The sequence below is a fragment of the Telopea speciosissima genome, chromosome 10 (assembly GCF_018873765.1).
Source record: "Telopea speciosissima isolate NSW1024214 ecotype Mountain lineage chromosome 10, Tspe_v1, whole genome shotgun sequence".
Classification (NCBI taxonomy): domain Eukaryota; kingdom Viridiplantae; phylum Streptophyta; class Magnoliopsida; order Proteales; family Proteaceae; genus Telopea; species Telopea speciosissima.
In genome coordinates, this window is record NC_057925.1 from 48591154 (window position 1) to 48611653 (window position 20500).

General features: G+C 39.3%; 1 protein-coding gene across 4 annotated transcripts in view; it reads right to left on the reverse strand.

Moving 5' to 3' along the window:
* LOC122643044 (nudix hydrolase 2-like) overlaps positions 1-20500 on the reverse strand; it is a 57943-nt gene that overhangs the window by 3330 nt on the left and 34113 nt on the right. For 3 of the 4 annotated variants that reach the window (XM_043836673.1, XM_043836674.1, XM_043836671.1), the window contains 2 exons: positions 18278-18386; positions 16561-16968 (listed from right to left, as the gene is read on the reverse strand). In XM_043836673.1, coding sequence (XP_043692608.1) covers positions 16768-16968; positions 18278-18386 — 310 coding nt within the window. In that variant the 3' untranslated portion in view covers positions 16561-16767. Of the gene's footprint in view, positions 1-16560; positions 16969-18277; positions 18387-20500 lie in introns of those variants that run through there. The other variant, XM_043836672.1, reaches the window with a different exon arrangement.

The window sequence follows — 20500 nt, forward strand, 5'->3', positions numbered from 1 at the left end:
ATCATACTATCTTCCCTTTCGGTCTATGGCTGACGTTTCATTGCGGGCACCCCCAATGCGCAGGTTTTGAAAATACAAAGGACATGCTCCATTGAAATCATGCAATATCCTCTATTGTAAGTATTTTATTGTTAAGTCAATGATTTACGGATTTGTTGTAATATTTTATTGCATTATTGTTAAAATTAAGTATCTAAAATAGGAGAAGATATGATAAAAATGATTGCATTTAATATGCGCAGTTTGTTGCGGAGTATTTGAATCCCCCGTCACTAAACTTTGTAACTTTGTGGAAGGCTACGCAGACTGCCGTCTATTCCTTCAGGGAAGGGGTACGGTGGGAACCCCAGAGCAGGTTAGTACTTAGTACAATTTTACATTTAGCTTTGCAATTAATATTCATTATATTAAATATAAAGTTGAATTTTTTTTTTTGGGTCTCTCAGGAGCAATATGCACAGGCATTTCTGGGCAATGATTTGATCTACCCAGCCCACCTCGCCTAGTGATAGAGGCTGAAGACTTTCCAGAATTCGTGAATATAAAACTGGCAAATACACTGCGATCTGTCCAAACATTGCTTCGTGCGATAGGCTAACAAACATTGCTTCGTGCGATAGGCTAACATGTCATTGCGATGGCGTTCTTTGAATATTGAGCTCGGAGAAGGGCTCCTACGCTTCGAGGACGAGAGAATAGAGCGACCTCGGTTGGAGGGGATGACTGGCGCCGACTGAGAAGAGTGGTCAGAGGCGATGAGAGGAGAGAACCGATTGGACCCCTTGCCCTTGCCGTCAGTAGGAGGACTCTTCCTGTTGCTACTCAGAGAACATGTCAGAGCTTTGACGTTGACGAATTGGTGACCAATTGGCACTTTTGACATACAAATTCGTGCACAAGTAGAATGTATGTTGGAATTTTTTCAATAATTGTGTGGACGGTTTTGGGTTATTCTTTGGTTCAATGTTGGTCTGATTTTTTGACGATTTTGGGTCATTATTTGGTTTAATGTTGGCCTGATTTTTTTGACTAAGAGACATGTACCTTCAAAAAGACATATCCAAAGGACATATCTTCAAAGAGACATATCCATTTGTATAGGTGTATTCATAGCACTTGGATTAGAATCTTTTAATCTAATCCATTGATCCAAGAGACACAGTTACACCATGGGGTATCTCCAAGAGACATACCTACACCATGGGGTATCTTTAAGAGACATTTACATATAAGTGCTTGGATTAGAATTTTTTAATCCTATCCACTCATGTCAATGGGCACACCCATTCCATGAGGTGTCTTGAAGGGGTACATCTACCACTATAAATAAAGGTGAAATGGACAGGCTAAAGCATTCAATTCTTGTGGTACGATTTCAATCAGTCAGGCATTAACAAATTCTCTGATAGTTTTAAGTGATTACTGTCTCTGTAAATCAGTAATCAGTCCAGCCTGTTTTATCTTGGGAGGTAGATTTGCTGCTATACTGTCTTAAGGACAGAGCGTTCTCGTTCGACTCAGGCTCTCTTCGTCCTCTCCTTCCTTTGATATTAGTTTTCTAACAATGTATTTGCTTGTTTGTATGCATTTTTTTCGTGTGTCTTGTCGATTGTTGATATTTTAACTACGACGAACAATTTAGTTCAAATCAGTTTTGTTTTTTGTTAGTTGTTGTTAAACAGTGGCTTGGTGAATGTCTGTGCATGTGGGATGCAGCATGTGTAATGGGAGAATTTATATGGTGAAATTGAATCAGATGTGGTTCTATGATTTTATGTACAAATTACTATGTGTGTCTATTTAATTATTAAACTACTACATAGATAGACAAGGGTCTGGTTTAGCAACGTTTCAGAACATTGCTCAACGAAGATGTTCCTGAACCATGCTCTAGGAACGTCGCCAAACCCGCTGGAACCGCCCGTTCTCAAGCGTATCTGTTTGCAAAGCTCTCTTGACGTGATTACTTTGGTCTTTCATAGGCAAGTATTCCAAGGTTGGAAGATTTTATTTACATTTAAAAAAATAATAATGTATAAAAGCAAGTGGGATAGTCCCTTGCAACCAAATGGAATAGAACTATAGTAGGGTTTGTCAAATTTTTTGTAAGGTGACTAATGAATCTAAATTGGTCAATCCGGATGTACCTTTCGGTTGCAACATTATACCATACCATCTTAAAGGATCTCTCTTGTTCTTTGCAAGCAGCTAATTAGGTAATAAACTTATCGAGAATTCTGAAATAGAGTTGTGAGTGTTGCATCGCGGGAGAGGGATAGGAGAAGGAAAGTAGTAACCGATGTTGTAGGGGAGGGATGAGGGTGAGGGGGAGGGAGAGAAATGGACAAGGGCAAGGGAGGTGAAGACTCAAGAATGTGTGTTTTTTTTTGCCAAGTAGTTTTCCAATATTTTTGGAAATAGTTAAGAGTTAAGACTATGTACATTATGAGCCAGGATCACGTTCACGTATGTGAACATACGAGAACAGCTCACAATCATTTAGATGGAATCCACTTCTGTGGGACCCACATAGAGTGGATTCCATCTGAACGGTTGTGAGCTGTTTTCGTACGTTAACATACGTGAAAGTGAGCCCAACTTGTACATTATGACCCTCTCTAGCTAGGCCTTGCAGTGGTTGGGGCCTTATGCACTGGGTACGCGATTGGTTTGGTTTTTCAGCATTATTGGTTCTAACATTATATGGCTCCGTTTGTTTCTGTGTAAAATTTTACCTGAAAATTTTTATGCAGTACATTTTACTTCATAAATGTATTTTACATGCTGAGAAGTTTTCCAATGTTTGTTTCCATTAAAAAAAAATTGCATTGGAAAATTTTTCAAGCCAGATTTTTTAAAATTAAAAATTTTACACCGAAACAAACTGACCCCTTTTTTGTGTGAAATGCTAGGAACATTGCCTAATAACCAAGAGTAAACCAAACCCCATAAATGTATTATGAGTAATGTTAGTTAATGGGTCACAAATCTAGATTTGGCCCATTTTCCATTTTAAATATTGCAATTCCTCCTTAATCAAATTCAATGCCCTACCTGAGTACCATGAGTTACTTCCTTCAGAATCATATTGCAATTTGTGTTGGAAGTTACTCTAATGAATCTGCTGATGCTAGATGTGCATCAATTGTTGCTTTTGACAAGCATTTTGTGGTTGTCTCTTTGGATTATGTAGAAAACCTAGGATCTGTAACCAGTAACTTTAGAGAGGAGAAAAGAGAGAACAGAAGATGGAAGTTGTAATGCTTGAATGCTTTAGTGATTTTATTGATCAGACAAACTCTCTATTTATAATAAAGGAAAAAATACAAAGGGGACTAAATTACCCCTACACAAGCCGACTCTATAAGAGACAAGGCTATACCTAATGAAATAATAATTAAACTACCCCAAAAGGACCAGAACCCCCACGGTATTCTGGTGTATATATTCCAACACTCCCCCTCAAACTGGAGTATACATATATCAAAAGGATACTCCATCTTGAACTAATAAGAAAAAAATAAGGGAAAAATTGCCTAGATCTACTAGATAAAAAAAAGATTTACAAAAATAGTTGGTGTAAATTATATTTTACAATCACGAGTTACAATGTTAAAAAGATTTACCAAATACTCATGTGAGTAAAAAAAGTGAAGTGAACAACCAAAAATACCCGTCTCCTCACTGTCATTCTCTCACCCTTCCTTTTTGTTTTTTTATTCAATTTTCCTAATTTTTAATTTTTTATTGACCCACCACCTTCATCTTCTTCTTCCTCCTTGACGACGAACACCTCTGCAACCACTCCCTCTTCCCTCCCTCTCTCTCTTGCTTATTCAAGTTTCCCCCCTCCCCTACAAACCTGCCCCACCCTATTCCCTCTCCGCCCCACCACGCTCCCTTGCCCCTGCCCCCCGCCTCCACCCAGCTTACTCCGCTCTCTTTGCAAATTCCCGCGCCACTATCGCACTAAAATTATGTAAATCAAGTTTTGAAAAATAATGAAACTCTCAAATTTTCTTTTCCCCTAAGACCTACCTGATGGTGATGGGACTATCGTATTAAATCTCAATGGAGACCCACAAAATTTCAACCCTTTCAAAGAAATTTCGATGACCAAAGAACAATTAGATCAGTGCAGAGTAGAAAAGACAACAATTTAGACCTCTGCGAACCCGTCACGGGGCAGAGTTACTGCATTGAAAGAATAGCATTAAAGCGAGCTCTATGTTACGATTCATTCTTCATCATTCAAAGGAAAACGCAAACCCTTTCTCATTAGCTTCACCCATCAGCGAATTGATTATCCTCGAAAGATCATGGACTCTTTAGCATAAGAGCTCACTAGGGAAAAAGGAGAGATGTGAAGGCCGCTCAATGCTGTCAGGTTTGTAGCAATCGACTCAAATGTTATTCCATCATGAAATGTTTGAAGTGAAAATAGATTTTCCATTTCATATTACTAAAATAAGAAAGGTTGCAGATTGGAGATCCACCTCGAGTTTGTATTGTTCTTTTATTTAAAACCCTAAACAGATTTTCCTTTCATATTACTGAAAGTACGACTACTCTTTTCCTCTGTATTTTGTTCGGCTTTTGTTTTCCTACCTTTTTATTAATTGAAAAAAAAATCCTTTCTCAAAGAATTTTGAGGATAAAAATGGATTGGCTGGGCTTGGCAAGGGTGGGTTGCAAAGAAGAGAGGGGGGGTGGTGATGACAAAGGAGGGAGAAAAATTGGGAGAGGGAGGGAGGGGGTGAATGACGGTGGCGGTGGCGGTGGTGTTGGTGGTGCGGGCTGATTTGTTGGGAATAAGTGGGACGGGGTTGCAGGGAGAGGAGAGAGGGAGTGGTTGCAGACGATCGTTCATGAGAAGCAGATGAAGAGGAAGGAGAAGGAGAACGAGACGAAGAAAGAAGAGTGGGGTCAATAAAAATTAAAAAGATTGAATAAAAGGAAAAAAAAGGATGATAGGGGTATTTTTGGTTGTTTAATTAACCTTTTTTACTCAAATGGGAATTTGATAAATCTTTTTAACATTGTAACCGGTGATTGTAAAACATAATTTACAACTGCTAGTTTTGTAAAAAAAATTTCTATCTAGTAAATCTTGGCAATTTCCCCAAAAATAAATGCACTCCAACATTCTAACACTCCCCCTCAAGTTGGCGCATATAAAGCACTAATGCTCGACTTGAACAAAATAGGAAGAAACAGAGTTGCACCAAAGTTCAGCTTGATACATTGGCGGATGGATGAAGTTCTCAAATAATCTTTGACATAATAAATTTTTAAGAATTGGAAATAGTTGATCTTCAAAACTCGGACAGACTTGATTAGCAAATCGGGACAGATTTGTTCTGTTCTGCAAAGCTTGAGAAGAATCGTTCTTCAAAATAGAGAGAAGCACTGATCTTAACAAAGGCAGACACAATCTTCCAAAAAAGACAGTTTTCATCGATCTTAATAGTTGTCCAGTGATGAATCTTGGATCGTCACAGTGACATAAAATCTTGAAGATAAACAAATAGGACAGCAAACATCGGAAAAACCTGAATCAACCTAACTGTAGATCCTCAAATTGGCATCCAAATAAGATCCCAAAATATCTTTAATACTTCAATCTCCCTCTCACAGCAAATTCAACCCAATAACCAAAGATACCCAATGGCAATGGTGGAAAAAACTGATCTTCAATGTTTTGCACAAATGTTCTGCAATGGCTGCAAGGTTCTGCAAGTTCTGTAATGTTTGCAATGTTCTGCAATGTACTTGTACACAATCTCCCCCTCACGTGTAGTAGTACACGTGGACAAATAATGGAGATGATGTAAGGGATAATGGCAAAAGTGTAATTTTTTCAGAATTTTCCAAAGGTGTTGTGGATAAAAAGGAAAGAATGGCAAAATGATAATTTATCAAAAATTTCCAAGAGGTGTTATGGGTAAATAACAAGCAATGTAGATCTGAGGTTCCGAAAAACTGACTCGGATCACTTAAGGGCCCACCCAATTAACAAATAGATCAAATTTAAGTCGTAGTAGCTGGTAAATATCCAGAATTTTTAAGAGGGATGTGGGTAATTGAAAAAGCAATGGGACATATGGGAATTAAAAGTACTGAAAAGGGTTTGACATGGATCCACCCAAATAGGCAATAACAAGGGGTTAATGGAAGAATTATAAATATTTCAAAAACACAAAGGGGAATGGTAGAATTGTAAATTAAATTGAAACCCAATTATAAACCCAACTAGGCAAAAGGGTAAATTGTGAAAGTATGATAAAATTTGGACAAGTGATGGGTTAGAGGAGTAGGGAGGGGTATTAATGGAAACTCATAATAAAGCAAATAATGATGAAGAGAAATCGTGGGAAGGTCTTCTTCAACCTCACGATGGGAGAAGAACTCAATCCAGCGGTAACCCATGTCGACCCCAATTGAAAGAACTCCTTCAAAACAAATCCTATTTGGACTGAAATTTCAGGGATGAGTTCGTAACTCAAGACAGACCCTTATACCCACACCAACTAGAAGGTTGACTCTCCAATATGAACAAGGAGTACATAGTTCTGAAAACAGACCTAGTGGTAGAAGCAAGGACAGATTTGATTGCAGTCAAGTGGGCCAAATTTGATTGCAGTCAGTAATCTAGAATTTTAGCAGCAATAATCGATAGCAAAGATGGGCTTCCAGTCTCCTTTGATAACTGCATAAACAGAGGACCAACCCAATAGCAGTTGAAGAAACTAAGAACAAGCTGCTAGGGTATTATAACCCAGAAACAAATCGACCATAAGTTACCGTAGGCGGAACAGATCGATACCAAGAAAACACCATTCACCATTAACCCCATCAATACAGCAAAAATCTTTCAACCCCCCAAACCAGCGGAAACCTACTTCTATGTCGATCAGAAAAACTCTTGGTCGATGGAAGCAGCGATGACATTAAAAGAAAGGAAAACAAAGGATACAGCCAAAGACAGTAGAAACCCAGACTTGTAGAAAATAGACCACCAAACCAGAAATAAATTTCGATTCAAACCACAGTCAAGACACGAAAAAGATTAATCGATTCAGTTATGATTCATTAATCTTCATGAATAGTGGATACAAATACTTAAACCTTTGTCGAAATCGTACGAAACCCAGTTCCTCTTCTTCTATGCACTAGGGTTTCCTTCTTCAAATCAGAACCTTAAACAACTCTCAAAACTGCAAATCAAGAAGAAAACCAGTCACTGGTTGCCTAGCTCTAATACCATGTAGAAAACCTAGGACCTGTAACCAGTAACTTTAGAGAGGAGAAAAGAGTGAACAGAAGATGGAAGTTGTAATGCTTGAATGCTTTAGTGATTTTATTGATCAGACAAGCCCTCTATTTATAATAAAGGGAAAAATACAAAGGGGACTAACCCAAAAGGACCACAATGCCCCCATGGTATTCTGGTATACATATTCCAACACTCCCCCTCAAGCTGGAGTATACATATATCACAAGGAAACTCCAGCTTGAATTAATAAGAAAAAAATAATGCATTCCAACATTCTAACAGATTATGCGTACGAAAGGAGCGCACAGGAAACATAGGCAAAAGGACTGCTCAAAGGATTACAAGAAGGTAGAGAGTTAGGTGTCAAAACCTTCACCAGTTGGACTGACTGTCAAAGCTTGGTGTAGGTATTGGATCAGGGGATGGGAGAATAGCCATGTGAGGTATTTACTATTGGGAAAAAGTTGGGCACACTACCGTTGTACCGTAAGCTAGCGCCCACGGTGTCCTATCTCTCTCTTCCTGATGTACCCGCACTCGAGATCTTAATATATTATTGTTATCCTTGTGACGTGTAGATGGTGCTGTCACGTATGTCGGTGAGCTGTTCTCTATGGTGGTCAAGCCCAGTCATAATATCGTTGACCAGTTCACGGGTTTACCCGTCGAGGAAAGATTTCTCAATCGAAAGAGGAGAAAATTCATCGATGGAGACTTCGTCGACTACCCTCCTAGTACCAACCCTAAGAACGAGGAGTACCGAAGGGCACACCCCGTGTCTCCCCATTTGGACACTTCGCTTAGTGATGAACTTAGTATCGCTGTGGGGAAAGTCTTCGGAATTATGGGGGACACACTGTGACAGGCAAGGGGTAAGTTTTTAACCCTAAGTATACTTGTTTGCCCTCGCCTTAGTGACCTTGAAGTGTGGGTCAAAGCCCCAATAACTTTTGCTGAATTTTCAGCCTTTAAAGTAGGAACGGAGTCACGAACGGACTCATAAGACTGAATCCGTTCGATGATCCGTTCATGCTGTTTCAGGCTTCTGTGTGTTTTTCTTGTGTGGGGCCCATGTCCCCATGTCCCGGACATCGTAACAATGCCCCGGGCATGGTGGACCCCACCCATGGCCTTCATTTACATTATTGGGCCATAGAGTGGGCCCACAAGCCTTTTAATGTGTTTTAGATGGGCTTACATGATTTAAGTGAGCCAAGCCAAACAGACCCTTAGTGGACCACTTACTATAAAACCATAACTCAGTCATTCATTGGCGATTTACTACCCCAACCTACCAAAACCGTGGGAGTTAAGAGAGTGAGAGAAGAAGAAGGTGATTGGTGGAGAGCTTTGTGGTGGAGTTCTTCCATTGACTCACTATTGAGGGTGAGTTACCCTCTCCCTCCTTCCCTCTCTTTAAATTTCAAATGTGGAGAAGCTTCCCATGGATCGCCTTGACCTAGGGTTCCCCTTGGAACCCAAGTCATGTGCTTGGTAGAGTGTTCGGACTCTATATTTGGGTCTTGGACATTAATATTGAACTTCAAGAAGCCTTCTTACAACATTGTTGTTGTTCATAACTTCCTTTAACCTTAAACCCTAGGATTGACCCATTGAGGGGTTTAAACCCTTGTAAACCCTAGGATCAATGGATAGTTGGATACCCTTTGACCTTAGGAAGGCTTAGGACACCCTCTCCTAGCTCTTGAGGTGGTCAGATCTTAGGGAAAGAGGCTGGGGGTTGAAAACTTTCAAATCTCGGACAGGACCTCGAACGGATCAACATCGGGCCTCCGTCGGTGGATCTGTTCCATAATTTCAGGGCTGGTTGCCCGAACGGACTCACAGAAGGACTCACCCTGTTGCTTCCGTCCGTGGTTCCATTACCTTCGATATTTCTTCGGATTACTAACGGATGCACGAACGGATCCAGAAAGTAGACTCCGTACGTGAATCTGTCCCTTGTATTTTAGTCCCTTAGCCTGGGTGGACCCAGGAACGAACTCACTCTGCTGCCTTTGTTCCTGAGTCTGTTCATGCTGTGTTTTGTATTTCTGAACAGTAACTCTTGGGGACCCCCTTGGACCCCTCCTACATCTTCTAATGATTTGTTCACGCATCCCTAGGCTTTCTAGTTCATACGGAGAAGTGTGTACCGAGGCAACCACACTTAGACTATATGAATCATATGTATACTATTTGTGAGTGGGTTTTGGGTTCTATTTGGGATTATTTATTATTTATCCTACATGTATCATGCCTTGCATCATTAATTAAGCATGCTGCATAAATGCATATTATTACCTTGATTGTAAAATGTTTTGATTGTGGACTACGACTTGCTTTATCTTACATCGGGTTACGGTGCCGAGGCACCGGTACCGAAACCCCAGAATTACTGGTAAACTATTGTTGCTTGTCATATTGGCCTGAATGTGCCATGTCATACTAGTATCCGGGTGCTAGATGGAATGGGTCGTTGATGCACCCGAAATACCCCTCGAGACGATAGGAATCTCATTATATCTGTGGCTAGGTATTATTTTCCCTTATACTATGACCCTTACCAATAGGGGTATAAGTGTTGGGTGATCGGGGCTCCTTACTGCCTGTGGGGGAGAGAGGCCAGGTCAGAGATGACCATGCATTGATCATCGAGATCTGCCTCTGGGTGGTATTGAGGCTTCGGTCGGCGCGGGCCCCCTTATGACAATTGAGGTTTCATTGTGGCGATAATACAAGTGACCCACGATGTTTACTCGAATTGTCATAGTAGCATATACCATTGACTTAGACTGTGTGTGTAGGTGGCAAATTATAACATGCATGCATCATGGACTATTTGTGATATGTGAGTTTGTGCATTTCCCCATCCCCTCACTAGCTCAGTGGAGCTAAACCCCTGTGTATACACTTTTTAGACTTTGATGCAGATGACTGCTATCTCACGGGTCTCGAAGTTCAAACCTCAAGCTATGACGATATAGGTGTTGTGGATCCAGAGACTGTGATTGAAGAGCATGGTGATGGATGTCCATGCGAAGATTGTGCCTATGGGCCTTAGCGGTGTTTGGGACTTCTTTATTTTGACTTACTTTTGGGTCTTGAGCCATGTTTAAACATTCTCTGTTATACATATATTTTGAGTAGTTACGTCATGGTCAGTCGGTAACAATACTAAACTATATTTTGTATCACTTAGCCGGTTGAACATATTATAACTACTATTAAACGCTTTCGCGTACTTACTGATCTAACTTGGAATGGTTATCCCTTTTTGTCTTCGCACTCTTATATTACTGTGCTTAATATTGCCTGACTGTGGATTGAGACATTGTATCTATGATCCTATTAGTATATTGGGATGACAGGTGTCATCCTAGTCACCTCTTTTACTGTATTTTATTCCTACTCGAAAATGGGGGCGTGACACTTTCCCCCCCCCCCTTGGAAATGACACTCTTGCCACTCCTATATAATATCCCATACAGGAGGTTGACTAATGATTTCATCGGCAACAAGAATGGGAAAGATATTATAAATCAAATTCCAGTTCCACTCCCGATTGATCAAAAGATCTTCTACTTTGCAATAAAGTGGGTGAGGGATAACCAATTGAAGAATTCAAAAGCCTTCTAGATTAGGCAACCGAGGATCCTTTCAAATGTTGATGGATTGACTAGTATCGACCCTCCAATGAAAGAGATTATGTATATCAGGAAAAATAGTCTTAAAACTTTCCAAAACCAAGATCCTTTGCTCCATATTACATCCTTGATTGATGTTTCTTTTGTAACACATAAAGAGAGACCATTTGGTATTTGTTCTAACCTTGTGCTTTTACTAAGAGAATCTGAGCAGCAGGATTTTTGGGGTTAAGGACTGAGTGCCTTGATGCTCAATTTTTATCTCAATTATTAAATGATATCATTCTCTCTCCTTTATTAAAATAGGATGTCATGCTAGGAATCATTGTCTTATAACAAAGAGTAAACCGAACCCCATGAGTATTATTAGTAATGTTAGTAAATAGGTCACAGATCTAGGTTTGGTCCATTTGCATGTTGAAATATTGAAACTCCTCCTTAATCAAATTCAATATCCCTACCTGAGTATTTTACCCAAAAAAAAAAATATATCCCTACCTGAGTACACCATGAGTTACTCCCTTCGAACTCATATATTGTAATTGTGATGAAAGTTACTCTAATGAATCTGTTGAGGCTGGATGGGCATCAATTGTTGTTTTTTATAAGAATTTTGTCATTGCCTCTTTGGATTATGGGTATGCAAGAAGTACATAGGAAATAGAGGCAAAAGGATTGTTCAAGGGGCTACAAGAAGCAAGACAATTTGGACTGACTGTCAAAGCTTGGTGGAAGTATTAGATCAAGGGATGAGAGAATAGCCATGGGAGTTATTTACTTTTATTTTGGATATTAAAAATGTAATGAATGATTTCACTTTGGTTAATGTTGTTAAGAAGGACCATCATATCATTTCCTTCTCTCATGACTTAGCAGTAAAGGAAAGGAATTAAGGATGTACTAGGATATTCGAAAATTCGTATTCAATCAACGTTCGTATTTGTTTAGGAGAATTTGAATCCTTTCGAAAACTAAACGGATACGAATATGATAATCCCCCTATTCGATCGATTATTATCCGATTCGTTTAGCAATCCGACGGTAATAAAATTTCTGAAATATATCTTTGTGTTCGTCTTTCCAATTAAGTTATCTTATTGGATTTTGTTTTCTTATTTTTATAATTTTATAAGTTAAGATAACGTGATTCTTTTTTTAGGTTTTTTATTGGTTTATATATATATTATTTTATGCACTGTGATACATGGAATCACATATTTATTAAAATAAATACAAAATAAAATTAAAAGTAAAAACGTAAGAAAATCAAAGACTAAGAAGAGTAGAAGAAAGGATAGTTGTTGAACTCTCAAGTCTCAATCCTAACCTTCATCAACAAATCGGTAAAGATGTTAACGGATAATCAAAAATTCATATTCGATCTGCATTCATATCCATTTAGGAGAATCTGTATTCAAAAAATCACTATCTGAAAACCATCCGAATTCGTCCAGTTTATCCGAATCCGTCCAAATATAATCGGATACGAATATGATAATGCCACTATTCGACCGAATTCGATCCACTTACATCTTTGAAAAAAGGGTTTTTTAAATGCTTGTAATGTAAATATTGTATCCTCATCCACTGTTTAATATTAACTTACTTTGCTGGTTTTTCATAAAAATAAAAATAAAAAAAGGGGGTTTTTTCACGTACCCCCCCCCCCCCGAGGTTTGACGTAATTATGAAAAAATCTTTCAGTTTTGAAAAATTCTGTGTGTCCCCCTGAGGTTCTTAACAGTTAACAGATACCCCATTCTGTTAGTCTAGGTCTAGCAGTGTTAAAATCAAGGGGTGAACTGACAAAAATGCTCTTACAAAAAAAAAAAATTTAAAAAAAACCTGCAACTAATCTTCCCCAAATCGATTTGGGGAAGATGAGTTGCAAGTATCCTTGTAGGGAACACCATTTCGGTTTTTACTGGGTATGCATTTAATCCGATGGGCATGCTGGCTCCATGGTGTGTGGTACAGAGATGGCTGCGAGAAATCAGGAGTTGAGATCAATGTAGGTTTTTCGCCGCGAGCTTTGGTTTCGGAAGCGTAGAGCACTAAGAGAACAGCTTCGAAGCCTGCAAGAGATGGGGTTGGATCGTCGGACGTTGCAGATACGATGCCAGAGAGACTCCTGCGACGAGAGGACACAATCACTGCTCTGCAAATATTGCATAATGGACTTGATATGAAAAAAGAATGCCAATTAGGGTTCATAGAAACCCTAATTCGTTCTAATTCGAAGCTTGCTTGTCGATAAATTAGTCAATCATAGAATACAGTATAGACAAGAGTCAAGAATAGATTAATGGATACAAAGCATACAAATAGAGACGAGAAGAGAAAAGAAAAGAAATCTTTCTCTCTTCTACAATGGCGTCTTAAGATCCGACAAGGGTATAGAGTGACGAGGGGGACTGTGGGAGCATGGTTTCAGTAGGTATGGAGCAGAATCGGCGGAATTGAGAATCATTCGAATCAGGATCTTCGATTTCTGTTCAAGATGCACAAAGCCAAAATCGAATACAAGCCTCTTTTTCAAACCAGCCAAACTGAAAACCAAAATCCATTCCGTTTTTATTTGATTTTCACTAATTTGGTTTTGATTTTCGGTTCCTATTTCAAGCGTTTAGGCATATTTTTTAGATCTTGATCAATGGTTTTCCCTACAATGGTGTTCCCTACAATGATACTTGTAACTCATCTTCCCCAAATCGATTTGGGGAAGATGAGTTGCAGGTTTTTTTTAATTTTTCTTGTAAGGGCATTTTTATCAGTTCATCCCATGATTTTAACACAATTAGACATAGACTAACGGAATGGGGGTATCTGTTAATGTTAACAACCTCAAGGGGACACAGAATTTTTCAAAACTGAAGAATTTTTTCATAATTACGTCAAACCTCAGGAGGGGTATGTTAAAAAAAAACCCTTAAAGAAACTGTGTAAAGGTAGATGATGTACTTTTGTTTCTTTCTCTCTAATGAAGTTAGCGCCTATTGTCTGTCTCTCTCCTCCGCCCCCACCCCCACCCCCACCCACTCCCTCAACTCTTTGAAATGACCCCTACCCCTCCTTGTATAATGGCCGCTAGCTCCGCACTAGGTTGGTGTGTCTATTCCTCTCTCTTTTTTAGATGCCATACATGGTGTTAGGTTATACATATACCGTGTGATAGAGACAATAGGATGGTTGAAATGACCAAAACCCACCCCAATTTGACGAATCATCAACCCTTTCACTTTTTTTTTTTTAGCCATGAGATCTCTCAGGTTAGTCATAATCATACATAGTCTGATCATTAACTCCCACCCCTATTGTTCAAGATCTAAAATGCCCTTTTCCGATCCTATCACAGGTTGGATGAAGAAATTTGCTATTTACCATGGGCGGAGAGAAACTGGGTCCTTTGTGATAAACCCACAATCACCCTGATCAATCAGGGACTTCCACGTGTCCTAACCCAAGAAGGAGGACTAGCTCAGGACCAGAACCAAGCAGGCAAACCCAGGAGAGAGAGCCGACCCAAATCGGACCCGGGCGCGGACCGCATGACCCCGAGCGCAGATCAGCGCTGGGCACGGACTAGGCATGGATGAAGACCCCAGGCGCAGATCTCCTTGGGCACGATCATCCGTGGGCGCAGTCTCCCTTGAACACGGCGGCAACCACCATCATCAACAAGACGGACCACATCACCAAGGACTCTAGGCCACCGCCTATCAGTCACGTAGTCTGAACGGACTCATGTACCAGGAACCTCATCTATCACGTAGATAGGTTTATCCATCAAGGATATCAATTCTATCATGACACTACGTCTCTCAGGAAGACGACTATCAAGTCTGTCATGACACCACGTCTCACGGGAAAACAACCAATCAAGGATGAGCCCTGCTACCCAGGGACTCTATCACCTACGAAGGCCACTCTACACCAATCGGGACTCTCCACACCGCCACATTCTGCTATAAAAGGAAAGGTACTCTACCCCATCAACCCATCTTGAATTCTAATTATTTATCTGTTTGCTCAGAGAGATCTAACTTAGGCATCGGAGAGTCCTAGACCGGAACTACACCGGTTCTCCTTTGTCACCTAAGGTCTTTTGCAGGTTACGGTACTCGAAGAACCATCAGACGATTTCTTAACGCAACACTTTGCAAAAAGTAAAGGTTACACGAGCGCAGATCATGTCCTTTTACAAATACCGTGCAAGGCCCTCCAGGGCCAATAACATGGAATCCAAAACGGGAACCAAAGAAGTGGATTCCTTGTGAGGGCCCTTAAAAGCCTTGGATGGTACTAGTACAAGGACATGATCCGGTCTCACGTTACACTGCATTACTGCTGACTGAGGGTCACTCCCAAGGCCCCAAATATCCCCAACATCAAATTCAACATGTAAATCCTTTCTAAAGCCCACCTCGATTCAAAATTATAGGAAAAAACATTGAATTTTGGTTCAAGCATTTAGTAATGGAGGAATGAAAAAAAAAAATGAACAAACTATATTTATATATATGGGACAAAGATTGCTACACTGCCATACAGATTCCTTTATACCCTCTTCACATAATAAAACAATTGAACCCAGACTAACATTTCTCTCTCCTATTCTGACCATGTAGACCTCATGTTGGCATAGACCCACACTATCATCTCTCTCCTATCCTGACAAATGATGATTTATTTTCATAGATTTTTTTCCCCCTCTCTGTGTGTGTGAATTCCATATTGTAGTTTCTCACAGGTAATCTTTTCCTGTACCTTGGAGGTGGTAACTATCACGTCACTTAAGGTTCCGTTTGGTTGCAAGGGGAATTAAAGGGAAGGAAAGAAAAAATTTTTAAACCTAAAAAAGAAACTTTTGTAATCATTATCCCATGTGATTGTATAAATTACTTGATACATTTTACATTTAATATTTATTTTACATTTTAAACCAAAGGGCATTGGATGCAAAGTGGAATTTAATAACCAAATATGGAATGATTTGAAGTTAGTGATATTATCACATGGGGTAATGATTACAAAAATTCATTTTTTAAGTATGAAAATTTCACTTCCCTTCTCTTTAATTCCCCTTACAACCAAACGGAGCCTAAGGGAAAATCCAAGTGAAATATCGTATAGATGAAACTGCTACAACTTCAAACAAGCCTGCTTATTGTCTTTGACATTAGAGATATTCCATACCAAAATTATCTATTTATTAATAAATGAGAATAACTATCAGTTGTTCATTATGAGAAAAAAACAAAGATATAAGAAAACAAAAAACACAAGATAATCTCTCTCTAATGTATGAAATGATGACAATTATTTCTGAGACTGGAGAAAAATGCTTGAACAGTTTGGTTAAAGCAGAGTTTAGACCAGAAGTCTAAGGCTGTGTTTGCTAGGCATTCTTGTAATAGATTCTAGGTCTAGTTTAATGCAATCTGAAACATAATTCTTCTCTATTTTCTTGTTTCAGAATGCAATCTAGACCTAGTATCTATTCCAAGAATGCATAACAAATACAGCCTATGAAAAGCTGCATCCGGGTTGCCACATTTCTTGACTGCCATGAGCTAGCTTGAGTAACAGGATGGATAAAACAACAAAGTTGTGAGACCTAGACAATTTATTTGTAACTTGTAATCATGCAACTCCAAATCAAGAATTAATAGTGAAGAACGACATTATATTTAGCAGAAGCTAGGGCAATTGCTGCATCTTGTCCTGCAACAAGCATATAGATAAATAAACTAGGAAAAAAATTCACATTCCCTTGCAGGAAAATGCAAATTACACAAATTATTCAGTATATATTGTAATTGTAATGCTTTCTAGTAATGGTCATCAGGAGGTCGGGCCTAGGTTCAGATCACGGATGTTCAAGTACAAGTCGAACGGTTTTTCTAAAAAAGCTGATTCTGTAAGCACTGGAGAAAATCCAGTATACCCTTTTTCAATCTTCGCAATGCAGATATCAATTATGTACTTTACCATCTGATGTTTCTGGACAAATGGTTGCGCTGCATATTCCTCAATTGGCATCCACTGGAAGAATAAAAAACATAAGAAACATTCTCAGAAGCCTTTTTATGGTTAAGATCTCCTGAATTTCTACCACAGTGAATAGTATCTTGAAGATGGGAGATAGGAATAAACTGTTAAATGAAGGATCAGAAAACCATTTTTAGATAGCTCCACTATTGATTTTTATCACTGTTTTGGTAAAAAATTGACACAAATTGACTGATTTTAGCCATTTAATCTAGTGCACCCCTCTTGAACCTGGGGAACTACAAGTCAACAACATTACAAATTCACAGTACATAGGGCAGAGTTTGGAAAACAGAATGGATCTGGAAACAGCCAGGGAAGCCTTTCAACATCTGCCTATCCCAGATGGCAACCCATCTGTTGCAAGACGATTGGTTATTAAAAAGGGGCAATTTCCTAGATTTACAAGATGAGAAAAAAACTTACAAAACAAGTGTTCACTGAGATAAAAATGAGGTCCTCATGTTTCAAAAACTATTGTCAGGACATCTAATGTTTGCAGACACTATGATCAGAGTTCCTTTGTTAGACTGTCATTAGTCCAAATCTTGAAATATGCTCACAGGACTTTTATGTTTCTGGAGTATGACACTATGACAGTTCCACCCAATAACCCAGCCAAAGAACCCTCTAAACTAACTAGACCCTTAGTCTGATATAATGTCAAAGGGTCTTTGCAAGAATAAAGACAATGATTAAGGGTGTAATTAGTTAGGAGGTTGTTTTGGCCATACAAAATAGTCATTTCAAGAAATATGTAAGTCATGAGAATTTTTTTTTTAATCGAAGTCACTTAATTCTAACCAGTCATTTCAACAAATATGGAGGTCATGAGATCGGAGTCACTTCATTCTAACCAGTCATTTCAAAAAATATGCAAGTCATGAGAAATTTTTTTGACTTGGAGCTGCTTCATTCTAACCCAAAGGGGGGAGAGGGGACCTCAAACAATAGTTTCTGAATTGTGAGGTACTCAATCATAATTTTGCCAAGCGTTAGGCTACATCCTATTCTTCTTTCTTGTCCCTTCTCTTTTATCAAAATTGAAACTTGCCCAAAAAATTCTTAATTGGGGTCATAGTACTATCAAAATCAACCCCCCCCCAAAAAAACAATTCCAATTAGTCCAAAGACGATAATACATTGATTCATAGTACTATCAAAATCAATCCCCCCCCCCCCCTAAAAAACAATTCCAATTAGCCCAAAGACGATAATACATTGATTGATGCAACTTGGAAATATTTATATTTTTTCACATGTTGTGAGGCCCAGTCTCTACGTAGAGCTGTAAAATATTTACCTGTGCTGCCTCAATCTCTACTTCTTGCTTCTGGATGTCAAAGGAGAGGGGGCGCATCATGCAAACAAAGAATAAATCTGATTTCCCAAAAAATGACTGGTGACTTTGCCTGTAGGTGGACAAAATAAAGCCAAAGCACTAATCAAAAGTGGGAAAGAGATGAGGTTTATAAACAGTGTACATAACCTAATGAAGAAATCCTCAGTGACTTACCTCAAAAACTCTCAACCCCCCCCCCCCAAGAGGTGTGCGTGTGTGTGTGTGTGTGTGTGTGTGTGTGTGTGTGTGTGTGTGTGTGAGAGAGAGAGAGAGAGAGAGAGAGAGAGCAAGTTGCCATGTATTCCTTTCACCTCTTGGATACATTTGGTTGCAGTCATTTCTCATCCCGCAAAATTGGTGTTCAGAACCAAAGATGAAAACTTTATCCTACCAGATGAGAGGAAATCATGACATTTGTGCACACACACAGTGAAATGTATCTATTCTGTCAGCACAGGCATGGAGTCCTGCCATGGCAGCATTTCTCCCATGTGCTTGCAAATTCAGGTGTCCCATCTAAACTTCAGAACTACCAGTTCCTGCCTGCTCTTGTCCATGTTAGTAAATTAGACAGACTGAAACAGTACCTCCCCTCTTCCTGTATAATATGCTTGGCATACGTGCGTATAAATTCTTTAATTACAGAAGATTGATACCTCCCCGGCCCACAGATTACATCTACTATATGGGATGGGTTTAGAGGGGGGGGGGAGGGGAAGTGTGTTATGAGCCCTTGTGTGTATCTCCACATTAATTTTTTCAAAGGCACGTAGTGGCTGTCCTATATCATTAAAAAACCCAGAAGAAAAATAGAAGGCAAAATGACCTTTGCGCAACCTGCTTAGGAAGTTGTTCTTGGGCTCATTGTACCACTGGACAGATGATGTGGCTATTCCGATCATTGGATTGAGGACGTGGTCTGGATTAACCACATGTCAAATTTCAGAAAATGACAGGAAAAGTGATCATGATTGTGTAACCAAAATCTTAGCAAATATGGCGGGGGATACGTAGGATAAACCGTAGGTTCAGAATTACACACCCCTGTAACAGGATCTCAAGAAAACCCTAAACCAGAAATTAGGCCAACTAATAAGGTCAAAATCAACCTTTATGGATGGGGCTAGATTATGGTCAAAGGTAATAGGCTGTTACAACAATAAAACTTTAAAGTACAATAATGATTCAACGGCCAGATTGAAGTCAAATCCAAATCCTCAAATCTGGAAACAAAAATGGACAGATTTGGGAGATTTTATACCGTGGCAGATCAGAGATTCTGATCAACCTGAAACTCTGGTCAAAGGACCCCCTTTATAAGGTTCTTTAATACCCCAAAGTATGGGAGAAATGACGGACAGATTCTCCAATACAATCAATCTCGTTTTCAGCAAAAGAGGCTCAAAAATAGTGTATCCACTAGGTCAAGTTGAGGGGATTCTTGCTGTGATTTAATTCCCAGTATGAACAGTGTATGGACAGCAGTTAAGGATGATGATTAATCCTTCCAAACCCAAGTTAAATCAATCTCAGCAAACACCAATAACGATAGGAGAAAGAAAACTTGAGAGAAGAAAACAGAAAATATAGAAGAGGATTATAATCTTTGATCTCCCACCAACAGGCCTAGATTAGAATCACCAAGAATGTCCCTCTCTCAAGTGAGTCTCATGGAAAATCTGAATCTCACAGGATAAAGAAAATGGCTCAAGCTAAAATCTCATTAATCAAATTCGTGTACAAGGTTGGACACCCTCACAAACCTATATAGAAGACTTAAAAACAGACTCAATCTATAAAGGAAAGGCCAACCCAATCTTTAACGAATAAAGTTAATATATTGCTGCCTCTGGTGACAGAAGTTAATTTTAGTGATGATAAGGAGGCTGCTACGGGTGAAGCGGGAGAATTTTCTGGGGGTGTTGTGGGGCTTTCCGATGAAGTGATTGAAGATGTTGATGCTGTACATGGTGGTGAAAAAGGCCTGAATGTTGATGGTGCTGCACATGGTGGTGGTCCAATTGAAGGCGTAGCTGTTAGTAAGAGATTAAATGGCGTTTCCTGGTCCTCCCTTTTCTCTTCTTCCTCTTCTCACAGAAGAGACAAAGGTCTGGATCTTTCGTTTATTGAACCGGTTATAGTTAAAGTGAAAATTTTCAAATACCCACAGTCGGGCGCTGCAAA